Below are 14,574 nucleotides of genomic sequence, written 5' to 3' on the forward strand. Positions count from 1 at the left end.
GATGGCCCAACGCCCTATTAAGACACTATGTTGGTGTTTCCTTTATTTTGGCATTTACCTGTATATTGTATCTTATGTTGGGGTGCATTATAGTAACAAAGCATTATTATTAGGGGAGATGAGAGTGTGTAAACAAGCCAACACCCTTTCCTCTAACAGTAGTATGTAGTAAAAGCAAGCATTGAAAATGCAATAAAAACTGAAAATGTCTATATTAACGTCATCTTCCTTTACCGCCAGTCTGTGACAGGTATGCACCACCCTCCCTTCCCTCCCGGTCCTCGTGTTCATGGCTTTGTCCTGGGCCGGAGTTGTTAACTCGTCCTGAGCTGAGAGTGATTAACAATTTGCTTAAACAGACGCACCCGCACAATGACACAGCGGTTTGAGAGGGCAGAACTCCACTTCCTCAAACCCTAGGGCCTAATGGGGAGGAGATGGGGGGGGGCTCTAAATCATTACCTTGATTTTGAAGCCCTAAGGGTAGGTGTAGCTTAAGCCCCCCTGCTGTGTGAGCCCGCAAACACACATATCATACAAACACACCGCACTAATCAGGGGAAAGACAGGCGGGCATTTTAGGGGAAGGATGTGTCAGGCTGTATCCCGCCTTGATCGGTATTATATGAGACAACTCCCCCCAACACCAGGGCAACCCACATGTTCCACACATGTTCCTCCTGTAACCAAAGTTCAGCCAGGGGTGTCCTGGTGGTCGCCCCTTCAGGGTAGAAGGCTGTACACACTCCTTGTACCCCTTCCCATCCTTCTAATGCCTGTTGAAGCATGTTCCCTACCCCCTGCACTCCTATGTAGAACTTCATCAGCCTCTCAAGCCAGTCTGCTGCATAATTCCAGTCCAGGAGGGGTGACAGCATCTGCTGGTCTTTATCTAACCTATTCCCTTTGATCAACCAGCCATAGTCCTAGTAACTCAGGTAAGTGGCCTCATGAAGCCAATCAATGCGTTTGATTGATTAGTTACGTGCCAAGGAGAGAAGAAAAGCAGCAGAGCCTGTGGCAGTCCAGAATCTACAGTCTCATCTGATAACCCCCTCAAAACCAAAATGAGGAGTTAATGAGGTAATACGTCCGAAGCTTCAATTTCCCTCCATAAATCTCTCCTTTTCATCGAGAGCAGGGGTCTGCAACGTGTGGCTCTGGAGCCTTATGTGGCTCTTTAGCTACCCCTTTGTGGCTCCATGACAAACTATTCAACACAATTTTGTTTCCTTTAGTTTGAAATGCAGTCAGATGCGCCCAATGTCTCTGTCTCGCTTCGCTCTCTGAATCATGAGGTTCATCCAATGCAGCTACTAGAGCACAAGGTTTTTGTAAACATTTGAAGAAATGTCTCTTCCTGTCACTTGGGTTCCCGACCCTTGATCTAGAGAGATGTTTGCAGAGTTGTTTTAACGATTTAATTTCCTGTGATGGCATGGCAAGGTGCTGCCTTACTAGTGGCAGCGAGGTTTGAGTTTGGGGCCTGAAGTGTGTCAAACACACTTTGGTTATGACCGTGCAGTCGGTCGTCAACTCCCGGGCTGCATATGGGTTGTGTACCGTTTCGTAGCATGTGTGTGAGAATGTGTTAATGTTTGAAAGAAGGATTGTGCCTCTGTCAGGGTGTGCATTCTTGAACTTAATATACATGGGTGTGAGTAAGAGTCTATGCACTCTTGTAGGGAAAGGGGGATACCTAGTCAGTTGTACAACTGAATGCATTCAACTGAATGTGTCTTCCGCATTTAACCCAACCCCTCTTTATTCAGAGTGGTGTGTGGGGCTCCCTTAAATCGACATCCTCGCCTTCGGCGCCCGGGGAACAGTGGGTTAACTGCCTTGCTCAGGGGCAGAACGACAGATTTTTACCTCTTCAGCTCAGGGATTCGATCCAGCAACCTTTCGGTTACTGGCCCAACGCTCCTAACTGCCAGGCTACCTGCCGCCCTAGGTACTGCATGCGTCAATGCATGTCTGCATATGTGTTTGCATGTAGACTGCAAACCGAGTTTATCCACCATAAACCAGGTGACGGACATCATACTTTCCTCAAACGTCTACATAGCACCATACATGGGTTCTGCCAACATTCTGATGGTTCATCTCAGAACATTCCAATGCAGAAATTGTTTGATACATTTATATTTCTATCCAACTAGAGCGGGTTTCTGTCTGAGTGTCACTCACCCCTTTCCCCATGAGGCCGTTGTTGAGTGGCAGGCCGATGAACTGGAAGGCAGCCTCCTGGATGAAGTAGGGGTTGAGGATGCGCATCTCTGTGGGCTCCTTCGGGACGTAACGGGCCACTGACTTCCAGAAGCCCTCTGTACCACGCTAAGAGAGAGGGAGAAAAGAGGAGATTGTGAGTTTCAGAAGGCATTGAAAGTAACAATTTTCATTAAATTGATCATTTTGGAGGTAAAAAGAGTACTTCTAAGTATGAGATAGACAGAGATTTAAACAAAGAGATTATCTTCAATAACATTGACATAGAACCACAGGTCACGTCGCCAGAGAGGCCCACCTCCAAACTGTCTCCCTACATTGATTGGGAGAATGGCTCTGAGCCTTGGGGGTAACATGGAGGAAGGCCAATCCCGGTCATTAAATGTCACCCTTTTTACCTACCAAGAGAGTTCTCAGGGATTATTCCCACGGATGTGTACGTCGAGACCCAAACTGACACCAAAAATGCTAATCAAAGATCTTCATTGGCAGATTTCATTATCGTAAGGGACCTTAACAAAAGTAATCTGAGGACCTGCTCCAGAATTAGTATCAACACATTGGCTATCCAACTCGCGGAAACTCCATGCTTGACCACTGCTACACTTCTTTTCAACACAGGTATAAGGCCCTCCTGCTGTCCTCATTCGGCAAATCTGACCATGACTCCATTTTGCTCCTCCCCGCCTACAAAGACTCAAGAGGGAAGTTCCGGCTGTCAGGTCTGTACAATGCTGGTCAGACCAATCAGAATACATGCTCCAAGACTGTTTTGATCACGTGGACTGCAACATGTTCCGGGTCGCCTCTGGTGAGAACATCAATGAATACTCCAACTCAGTTACCGGATTCATAAAAAAAAGACATAGGATGTGATACCAATGGCATCTTTCAATTTTTTTCCGCCCCAAATCAAAAAATGTGGATTGATGGCAGCCTTGTTGGGAAACTGAAGGAGAGACATGCTGCTTATAAACAGGGCAAGATGAGCAGGGACAATAGTATGGTTACACAGCACAAATACAACCTACGCACATTGATCAAGATAGCGAGACATCCCTTTAGGGACAAAGTGGAGGAACAATTCAGCGGGTTGGACACGAGGCGTATGTGGCACGGCTTCTAAGTATCACGGATTACAAAAAAAAAGCCAGCCATGTCGTGGACACCAATGCTGCCCTACTGGACGAGCTACAGTAAACACCTTTTTCTCACACTTCAAGCATATGACTGAGCTGCTGAGGAGTGTCCCTGAGGACAACGAGGGCTACATTCTTACGATCTCCACGGAGTACGTTTGTAAGTCATTCAAGCGTGTTCATCCTCGTAAGGCTGCCGGCTCATTGTCTGACTTGATATGCTCCAGAATGCCAAAACATACTTCACTCAAGGTACATGGTACATGGTACATCTAAAGCCAGAATATTAATATTCAAATCTGATTCATACATTTTTTTTTTTTTATATCTTCCAAATCCACAATAATATTTTATAACGTTAGCCAAGTAGCTACGGCTAACCCTAGTCCTCTGTATGTCAACATCCCTCATCAGGCATTATCAGGCGTGATGTCCCACAAATTACAGTAGCTTTCTGACACAAACACTGGCTGACACACTTGCCTGCCTGCTTGCCTGACTGACTACCTGGCACACAGCCAAAGGGGTCAGCAGATGTAAATGGGAATCACCTGTTCAAATAGTCCTGCCCTGCCGCCTTTGATATTGGGAGGAGTGGGAAGGGGGGGGGGGGGTAATGAGAGAGAGGCGGTTGGGTGGTTTTGAGCAGCGTGTTTTCAACCAGGGGCCTCCGCCCCCTCGGCAAGCCGTGGCAGGTAAACCTAATCTCTCCTGTCAACATACTGCTTGTGTTTGGGGATCTGTTTGGCAGGAAGCGCTGCAGAAGCTGTAAGTAATGCTTTTTATTGTGGAGAGCAGGGACGGTGCCGACTCAAATGCACAGTACAGGCAAGAGTGTCATGTATGACGTAGGAGTCAGACAAATGAGTAATAAGAGAAAGTGGTTCAGAAAGATACATCCAAGAGGACAGCTAATTAGCAGGTAACAGCACTGCTTGTCAATGCACACTGATCATTTCCAATGAAGCTACCTAGGCCTATAACATCAAATGAGATACAGGTTTCCATATCGAATGAAGTTCTATCACTCAGAAGCCAGAGAACAATCTCTGAATAGGCCCCTGGGGGACAGGAAGTGATTTCCCCTGCGCTGTGACCCTTGGACCAGTCAGTCAGGAGAAACTCAACTGATGGTCCGTTTGAAAAGACAAAACAGGAAGCTGCAGATTGATCCTGTCCTACTCGCTCACACGCCATACTAAACCTGAGTCAACCATACTTACACACAGATGAATGTGTGTGTACATACACGCGGACGCACACACTGGGGTGAGCAGGAGTGTGTATGGCTTGTTGGGCGATGGCAGTGAGGAAATGGCTGTTTCCCTTCTCTCACGGCAGGTTTATGGTTAAATTAGTCTGGATTATTAGATTGAAGTGTGTGCACGAGGCTGTGCCCTGACGCTGGCACCTGTTAAAACAGCCCTTAATTGGAGAGGTTGTTTGCATAGCAGGGAGAGAGAATGGGAGTACGTTTAAGATTTCTCATCCAGACAAGGGCCTCAGATCTGGCCAAACTACCTCAGTTCGACCAGTGTTGACCTTGGTTTAACAGGTGACCATTTTTCAACACCTGACAAAGGCTCATCAATTCCTCTTCCACAGCAGCCACAAGTGTACGTACTCATTGTGGTGTTTGTATTGCAAAACAGTTTCCATGGCAAAAAGCAGACCAAACTCTTGGGTCCAAGGTTATTATAGTTGTGATTTTCTATTTGTTTTCAGATTTTTATTTGATATTCAGTTTCAGTTCGTTTTCAGACTTGATTCACTAGTTTCTATTCAGTTTCAGTAATAAAAAATAAAAAAATATTTCATTTAGTTTCAGTTTTAAGTGTTAGGGACAGAATGTAGGGAGGCATAGGAGGCTAGGAACGATTTACACTACAATGATCTACACCTGCTCGTCAAACATCTCATTCTAAAATCATGGGCATTAATATGGAGTTGGTCCCCCCCTTTGCAGCTATAACAGCCTCCACTCTTCTGGGAAGGCTTTCCACTAGATGTTGGAACATTGCTGCGGAGACATGCTTCCATTCAACCACAAGAGCCTTAATGGAGTTCAGGCACTGATGTTGGGTGATTAAGCCTGGCTCACAGATGGCATTCCAATTCATCCCAAAAGTGTTCGATAGGGTTGAGGTCAGGGCTCTGTGCAGGCCAGTCAAGTTATTCCACACCGATCAACAAACCATTTCTGTATGGACCTCGCTTTGTGCACAGGGGCATTGTCATGCTGAAACAGGAACTTCCCCAAACTGTTGCCACAAAGTTGGAAGCACAGAATCGTCTAGAATGTCACTGTAAGCTGTAGCATTAAGATTTCCCTTCACTGGAACTAAGGGGTCTAGCACGAACCATGAAAAACAGCCCCAGACCATTATTCCTTCTCCACCAAACTTTACAGTTGGCACTATGCAGTCGGGAAGCTCGCGTTCTCCTGGCATCCGCTAAACCCAGATTTGTCCGTCGGACTGCCAGATGGTGATTCATCACACTCCAGAGAACGAGTTTTCACTGCTCCAGAGTCCAATGGCGGCGAGCTGTACACCACTCCAGCCGACAAATGCACATAGTGAGCTTAGACTTGTGTGCGGCTGCTTGGCCATGGAAACACCTTTCATGAAGCTCCAGACGAATAGATCTTGTGCTGAAGTTGCTTCCAGAGGCAGTTTGGAACTTGGTAGTGAGTGTTGCAACCGAGGAGAGACCATTTTTAAACGCTACACGCTTAACCACTCGGTGGTCTCGTTCTGTGAGCTTGTGTGGCCTACCACTTTGCGGCTGAGCCATTGTTACTCTTAGACGATTCCACTTCACAACAACAGCACTTACAGTTGACTGGTGCACGAACTGACTTGTTGGAAAGGTGGCATCCTATGACGGTGACACATTGAAAGTCACTGAATTCTTCAGTACGGGCCATTCTACTGACAATGTTTGTCTATGGAGATTGCATGGGTGTGTGCCAGATTTTACACATCGGTCAGCAACAGGTGTGGCTGAAATAGCCAAATCAACTAATTTGAAGGGGTGTCCAGATACTTTTGGCCATGTAGTGTATTTTTTTATTTTTTTTTATTTAACCTTTATTTAACCAGGTAGGCAAATTGAGAACACGTTCTCATTTACAATTGCGACCTGGCCAAGATAAAGCAAAGCAGTTCGACACATACAACAACACATAGTTACACATGGAGTAAAACAAACATATAGTCAATAATACAGTGAAAAAAAAAAAATAAGTCTATATACAATGTGAGCAAGTGAGGTGAGATAAGGGAGGTGAAGGCAAACAAATATATGTATAAATAAATAAAAATATAAAAGGCCATGGAGGCGAAGTGAGTACAACACAGCAAGTAAAAAAAAAAAATAAAAAAAAAAAAAAAAAAAAAAAAAAAAAAAAATACAAATAAAACAATGGAATGGTTGGTTTGCAGTGGAAGAAAGTGCAAAGTAGAGACAGAAATAATGGGGTGCAAAGGAGCAAAATAAATTAATAAATAAATACAGTAGGTAAAGAGGTAGTTGTTTGGGCTAAATTGTAGATGGGTTATGTACAGGTGCAGTAATCTATGAAGCTGCTCTGACAGCTGGTGCTTAAAGCTAGTGAGGGAGATAGGTGTTTCCAGTTTCAGAGATTTTTGTAGTTCGTTCCAGTCATTGGCAGCAGAGAACTGGAAGGAGAGGCGTCCAAAGGAAGAATTGGTTTTGGGGGTGACTAGAGAGATATACCTGCTGGAGCGCGTGCTACAGGTAGGTGCTGCTATGGTGACCAGCGAGCTGAGATAAGGGGGGACTTTACCTAGCAGGGTCTTGTAGATGACCTGGAACCAGTGGGTTTGGCGACGAGTATGAAGCGAGGGCCAGCCAACGAGAGTGTACAGGTCGCAGTGGTGGGTAGTATATGGGGCTTTGGTGACAAAACGGATGGCACTGTGATAGACTGCATCCAATTTATTGAGTAGGGTTTTGGAGGCTATTTTGTAAATGACATCACCGAAGTCGAGGATTGGTAGGATGGTCAGTTTTACAAGGGTATGTTTGGCAGCATGAGTAAAGGATGCTTTGTTGCGGAATAGGAAGCCAATTCTAGATTTGACTTTGGATTGGAGATGTTTGATGTGAGTCTGGAAGGAGAGTTTACAGTCTAACCAGACACCTAGGTATTTGTAGGTGTTCACATATTCTAAGTCAGAGCCGTCCAAAGTAGTGATGTTGGACAGGCGGGCAGGAGCAGGCAGTGATCGGTTGAAGAGCATGCATTTGGTTTTACTTGTATTTAAGAGCAGTTGGAGGCCACGGAAGGAGAGTTGTATGGCATTGAAGCTCGCCTGGAGGGTTGTTAACACAGTGTCAAAAGAAGGGCCAGAAGTATACAGAATAGTGTCGTCTGCGTAGAGGTGGATCAGAGAATCACCAGCAGCAAGAGCGACATCATTGATGTAAACAGAGAAGAGAGTCGGTCCAAGAATTGAACCCTGTGGCACCCCCATAGAGACTGCCAGAGGCCCGGACAACAGACCCTCCGATTTGACACACTGAACTCGATCAGAGAAGTAGTTGGTGAACCAGGCGAGGCAATCATTAGAGAAACCAAGGCTGTCGAGTCTGCCAATGAGGATGTGGTGATTGACAGAGTCAAAGGCCTTGGCCAGGTCAATGAATACGGCTGCACAGTATTGTTTCCTATCGATGGCGGTTACGATATCGTTTATGACCTTGAGCGTGGCTGAGGTGCACCCATGACCAGCTCTGAAACCAGATTGCATTGCGGAGAAGGTGTGGTGGGATTCGAAATGGTCGGTAATCTGTTTGTTGACTTGGCTTTCGAAGACCTTAGAAAGGCAGGGTAGGATAGATATAGGTCTGTAGCAGTTAGGGTCAAGGGTGTCCCCCCCTTTGAAGAGGGGGATAACCGCAGCTGCTTTCCAATCTTTGGGGATCTCAGACGACACGAAAGAGAGGTTGAAGAGGCTAGTAATAGGGGTGGCAACAATTTCAGCAGATAGTTTTAGAAAGAAAGGGTCCAGATTATCTAGCCCGGCTGATTTGTAAGGGTCCAGATTTTGCAGCTCATTTAGAACATCAGCTGACTGTATTTGGGAGAAAGAGAAATGGGGAAGGCTTGGGCGAGTAGCAGAGGGGAGGGCAGTGCTGTTGTCCGGGGTAGGGGTAGCCAGGTGGAAGGCATGGCCAGCCGTAGAAAAATGCTTATTGAAATTCTCAATTATAGTGGATTTGTCGGTGGTGACAGTGTTTCCTATCTTCAGAGCGGTTGGAAGCTGGGAGGAGGTGTTCTTATTCTCATGGACTTTACGGTGTCCCAGAACTTTTTTGAATTTGTGTTGCAGGAAGCAAATTTCTGCTTGAAAAAGCTAGCCTTGGCTGTTCTAACTGCCTGTGTATATTGGTTTCTGGCTTCCCTGAAAAGTTGCATATCACGGGGGCTGTTCGATGCTAATGCAGAACGCCATAGGATGTTTTTCTGTTGGTTAAGGGCAGTCAGGTCAGGAGAGAACCAAGGGCTATATCTGTTCCTGGTTCTAAATTTCTTGAATGGGGCATGCTTATTCAAGATGGTGAGGAAGGCATTTTTAAAAAATGACCAGGCATCCTCTACTGACGGGATGAGATCAATATCCTTCCAGGATACCCCGGCCAGGTCGATTAGAAAGGCCTGCTCGCTGAAGTGTTTCAGGGAGCGTTTGACAGTGATGAGTGGAGGTCGTTTGACCGCTGACCCATTACGGATGCAGGCAATGAGGCAGTGATCGCTGAGATCTTGGTTGAAAACAGCAGAGGTGTATTTGGAGGGCAAGTTTGTTAGGATGATATCTATGAGGGTACCCGTGTTTACGGAATTGGGGTGGTACCTGGTAGGTTCATTTATAATTTGTGTGAGATTGAGGGCATCAAGCTTAGATTGTAGGGTGGCTGGGGTGTTGAGCATGTTCAAATTTAGGTCGCCTAGCAGCACAAGCTCTGAAGATAGATGGGGGGCAATCAGTTCACATATAGTGTCCAGAGCACAGCTGGGGGCAGAGGGTGGTCTATAGCAGGCGGCAACGGTGAGAGACTTGTTTTTAGAGAGGTGGATTTTTAAAAGTAGAAGTTCAAATTGTTTGGGAACAGACCTGGATAGTATAACAGAACTCTGCAGGCAGTCTTTGCAGTAGATTGCAACACCGCCCCCTTTGGCCGTTCTATCTTGTCTGAAAATCTTGTAATTGGGGATGAAAATGTCTGAATTTTTGGTGGTCTTTCTAAGCCAGGATTCAGACACGGCTAAAACATCCGGGTTGGCAGAGTGTGCTAAAGCAGTGAACAAAACAAACTTAGGGAGGAGGCTTCTAATGTTAACATGCATGAAGCCAAGGCTATTACGGTTACAGAAGTCATCAAAAGAGAGCGCCTGGGGAATAGGAGTGGAGCCAGGTACTGCAGGGCCTGGATTCACCTCTACATCACCAGAGGAACAGAGGAGGAGTAGGATAAGGGTACGGCTAAAAGCTATGAGAATTGGTCGCCTAGAGCTACTAGAGCAGAGAGTAAAAGGAGGTTTCTGGGGGCGATAAAATAGTTTAAAGGAATAATGTACAGACAAAGGTATGGTAGGATGTGAATACAGTGGAGGTAAACCTAGGTATTGAGTGATGATGAGAGAGATATTGTCTCTAGAAACATCATTGAAACCAGGTGATGTCATCGCATATGTGGGTGGTGGAACTGAGAGGTTGGATATGGTATAGAGAGCAGGGCTAGAATCTCTACAGTGAAATAAGCCAATAAACACTAACCAGAACAGCAATGGACAAGGCATATTTACATTAAGGAGAGGCATGCTAATCGAGTGATCAATAAGGGTCCAGTGAGTAGAGGTTGGTTGGGGTCGTGGCGATCCAGACAGCTGGCCGGGTATATGGCTATCGGTAGCAGCATAGGATGGAGGTCTGTTTGTAGATACCTCGTGCGTTTCCGTCGGTAGGTTAGTGGGGTTCCGTGTAGTGGGGTTCCGTGTGGTAGAGGGGATCAATCCAAATTGGCAAAATAGATATAGTGACCCAAGGAAAAAATAAAATAAATAAATAATAATAATAATAATAGTTGTCCAATATACTTGTTCAAATAGCAGCCGATAAGACAGCTAACGATTAGCGGGCCTCAGATGAGCGTTCAGGTAACGTCGGGACGGAGGTGCCAGTTGGATAAATCCCTCGGGCAGATAACGTCGGCAGTCAGTCGCGGCAGTCAGTCGTGAAGGCCCGGTGGGGTTCCGTATCTGCAGCAGCAACAAAAGAAACGGGTCCGGATGGTGATGGAACTCCTCAGCTGGCTAGCTCCAGAATGATTAGAGTTTGCTCCGGGGTCGACGTAAGCCAATAGTCACACGGTTTGCAGCTAGCTAGCTGCGAAATCAAGGTACAAGTGTCCAGAGCCTGCGGCTGGAATCCGGGGAAACTGAGAGAAAAAAAGAGTCCCGGAATGCTCCGGTCCGAGTCGCGTTGCACAAAAGTGCCGGTAGATTATCGAGCTAAAGGAATAGCTGATGATCACTAAACGTGGGCAGCTGAAACACCAACGCTAGCCAGCAAACCGGCTAATTTCGGGGCAGCTACAGATTAGCTTCTGGCTAGCTATCGGAGTAGCTTCTGGTTAAGCTTTCAGGCTAGCTTCTGAATTAGCCCCTGGCTAGCTTCCACGATGGATTTTCAGATTAAGGTAAGTAATACTTTTTGTAATTGGTGAAGCGGGTTGCAGGAAAGCTTTTGCAGGAAAGCTTTTGTAGTTGAGTTCTTGGATAATAAAATAGATAAAAGATATGCGAAGAAAGGTGTAAATATATATATATACAGGACACGAACAATACGGAACAGAAAAAGACGTCTGAACTGCTAAGCCACCTTGGATTCCCACCTTGGCCACGGTATGAGTTGTAGGTTTACAGCAGTTGTACCCAAGTACTATTTTAGATGGTCGAGTCGCACAAATTTCCTAGGTGGCAAAGGTCCGGATGGATATAGTCAGTCATTTGGGCGGCAGGTAGCCTAGTGGTTAGAGTGTTGGGCCAGTAACCGAAAGGTTGCTAGATCGAATCCCCGAGCTGACAAGGTAAAAATCTGTCGTTCTAGTCATGAACAAGGCAGTTAACCCACTGTTCCTAGGCCATCATTGTAAATAAGAATTTATTTAGGACAGAGGGCGCTATTTTCACTTTGGGGGAAAATCGTGCCCAATTTAAACGGCCTCGTACTCTATTCTTGCTCGTACAATATGCATATTATTATTACTATTGGATAGAAAACACTCTCTAGTTTCTAAAACCGTTTGAATTATATCTGTGAGTAAAACAGAACTCATTTTGCAGCAAACTTCCTGACAGGAAGTGGAAAATCTGAAATCGATGCTCTGTTCTAGAGCCTGCCTATAAATGTGCTTGATATTTATTAGTATACATGCACTTCATACGCCTTCCACTAGATGTCAACAGGCAGTGAGAGAAGAAATGGAGTGTATAACATCATCTGAGGTCGAATAAAAGCTCTTGGCATGACGTGATCCCAATTTCCTGTTTTCTGGAACGCGCGAGAAGTGACCTGGTATTGCCTTCTGTAAAGCTGTCGTTATAGACGACTAATATCTCCGGCTTTGATTTTATTTGATACATGTGACAATATCATCGTAAAGTATGTTTTTTCAATATAGTTTTATTAGATTATTGAATTTTTTTCGGGACGTTAGGCGCGTTGCTTTGTCTGCGTATGTTCAGGAAGGAGAGCTTCGCGCCACTTTGCTAGCTTTCCGTGCTAATTGACTGGAGAAGAGGACATTCTAAATCCAAACAACGATTGTTCTGGACAAAGGACCCCTTGTACAACATTCTGATGGAAGATCATCAAAAGTAGGACCCATTTTATGATGCTATTTCATATATCTGTCGAACATGTGTACTAGTAGTTAGCGCCCAGATTTTGGGCACGCTCTCCCTATAACATAAGCTGGATGTCGTAATGAAGTTATTTTTAGAATTCTAACACGGCGATTGCATTAAGAACTAGTGTATCTATCATTTCCTATACAACATGTATTTTTTAGTCATGTTTTTGAATAGTTATTTGGTCAGAATAGGTGAGTTTTAGAAAAATATCCGCACATTCTGGGGAAAAGATGCTACGTTAGCACAATGTATAACCACTGATTTCAGCTCTAAATATGCACATTTTCGAACAAAACATAAGTGTATGTATAACCTAATGTTATAGGACTGTCATCTGATGAAGCTTATCAAGGTTAGTCAAAAATTATATATCTTTTGCTGGTTTGTTACGATCGCTAACTTTTGCTGCTGGTAAATGGCTTGTGTTTCTGGCTATTGTGGTAAGCTAATATAATGCTATATTGTGTTTTCGCTGTAAAACACTTAAAAAATCTGAAATATTGGCTGGATTCACAAGATGCTTGTCTTTCTTGCTGTACACCATGCATTTTTCAGAAATGTTTTATGATGAGTATTTAGGTATTCCACGTTGGTCTCTATAATTACTCTGGCTGCTTCGGTCCTATTGTTGACGGTTGCTGTGATGGTAGCTGCAATGTAAAACTGATTTATAGCTCAAATATGCACATTTTTCGAACAAAACATAGATTTATTGTGTAACATGTTATAAGACTGTCATCTGATGAAGTTGTTTCTTGGTTAGTTTGGTTGGTTCTTGGTTAGTTTGGTTGGTTTTCTGCAAGCTACCTGTGCTGTGAAAGAAATGTCTGTGCTTTTTTGTATTTGGTGGTGAGCTAACATAAATATACATGGTGTTTTCGCTGTAAAACACTTAAAAAAAATCGGACATGTTGACTGGATTCACAAGATGTTTATCTTTCATTTGCTGTATTGGACTTGTTAATGTGTGAAAGCTAAATATTTCTAAAAAATATATTTTGAATTTCGCGCTCTGCCTTTTCAGTGGGAGGAGTTCCGCTAGCGGAACGCTGGGGCTAGACAGGTTAACTGACTTGCTTAGTTAAAGATTATTATTTTATGATCGGCGTAGTAACAAACCCCCATCTCACAGCCCATGCGACACCAAAGTGTTTACACCCTTCTTGTTGATGGAGAGAAAAATGTGCAGTTTAAAAGCACATTTTCTGCAATTCTACACATTATGTCATTGAGTGGAGAAAAGTAAGCAATTTTAGCACACATTTCCTGAAATTCAGGAAATGTCTTATGTGTTCATATGATACACCAGGAGACTAATCCTGACCGAATTCCAAAAATAAAATAATAGCAGCCTCACCTCGTCTTCATCCTAAAATTCTTTGTGGGTGCGATTCAGATGTGTTTTTCCCTTTTGTCTCTGTTCTACACACGCTGCCATCTTCTGACAGTACAATAAATGAGCTTTTGTCCTTTCCAGCAATAATCCCATACAGGGTTTTGCATTTTCAAATCTAAATCAAATTGTATGTTACATGCTCTGAATATAATAGGTGTAGAATTTACTTTGAAATGCTTACTTACGAGCACTTTCCCAACAACGCAGAGCTAAAAATACACACATTTTCAAAAATAAAATAGTAACAATAAATAATGAGACTACACAGGTCGTGGCCAAAAGTTTTGAGAATGGCACATTAATTTTGACAAAGTCTGCTGCCTCAGTTTGTATGATGGCAATTTGCATATACTCCAGAATGTTATGAAGAGTGATCCGATGAATTGCAATTAATTGCAAAGTCCCTCTTTGCCATGCGAATCCCCAAAAAACATTTCCACTGCATTTCAGCCATGCCACAAAAGGACCAGCAGACATCATGTCAGTGATTCTCTCGTTAACACAGGTGTGAGTGTTGACAAGGACAAGGCTGGAGATCACTCTGTCATGCTGATTGAGTTCAAATAACAGACTGAAAGCTTCAAAAGGAGGGTGCTTGGAATCATTGTTTTTCCTCTGTTAACCATGGTTATCTGCAAGGAAACACGTGCCGTCATCATTGCTTTGCACAAAAAGGGCTTCACAGGCAAAGATATTGCTGCCAGTAAGATTGCACCTAAATCAATAATTTATCGGATCAACAAGAACTTCAAGTAGAGCGGTTCAATTTTTGAGAAGGCTTCAGGGTGCCCAAGAAAGTCCAGCAAGCGCCAGGACCGTCTCCTAAAGTTGATTCAGCTGCGGGATCAGGGCACCACCAGTATAGA

General features: G+C 44.3%; 1 protein-coding gene across 10 annotated transcripts in view; it reads right to left on the bottom strand.

The window, feature by feature from the left end:
• The window catches only part of LOC139560405 (CMP-N-acetylneuraminate-beta-1,4-galactoside alpha-2,3-sialyltransferase-like), a 97,257-nt gene that overhangs the window by 12,391 nt on the left and 70,292 nt on the right, over positions 1-14,574 (bottom strand). For all 10 annotated transcript variants that reach the window (XM_071377134.1, XM_071377127.1, XM_071377132.1 and 7 more), the window contains one exon: positions 2,191-2,337. In XM_071377134.1, coding sequence (XP_071233235.1) covers positions 2,191-2,337 — 147 coding nt within the window. The remainder of the gene's footprint in view (positions 1-2,190; positions 2,338-14,574) is intronic.

The sequence above is a fragment of the Salvelinus alpinus genome, chromosome 30 (assembly GCF_045679555.1).
Source record: "Salvelinus alpinus chromosome 30, SLU_Salpinus.1, whole genome shotgun sequence".
Taxonomy (NCBI): domain Eukaryota; kingdom Metazoa; phylum Chordata; class Actinopteri; order Salmoniformes; family Salmonidae; genus Salvelinus; species Salvelinus alpinus.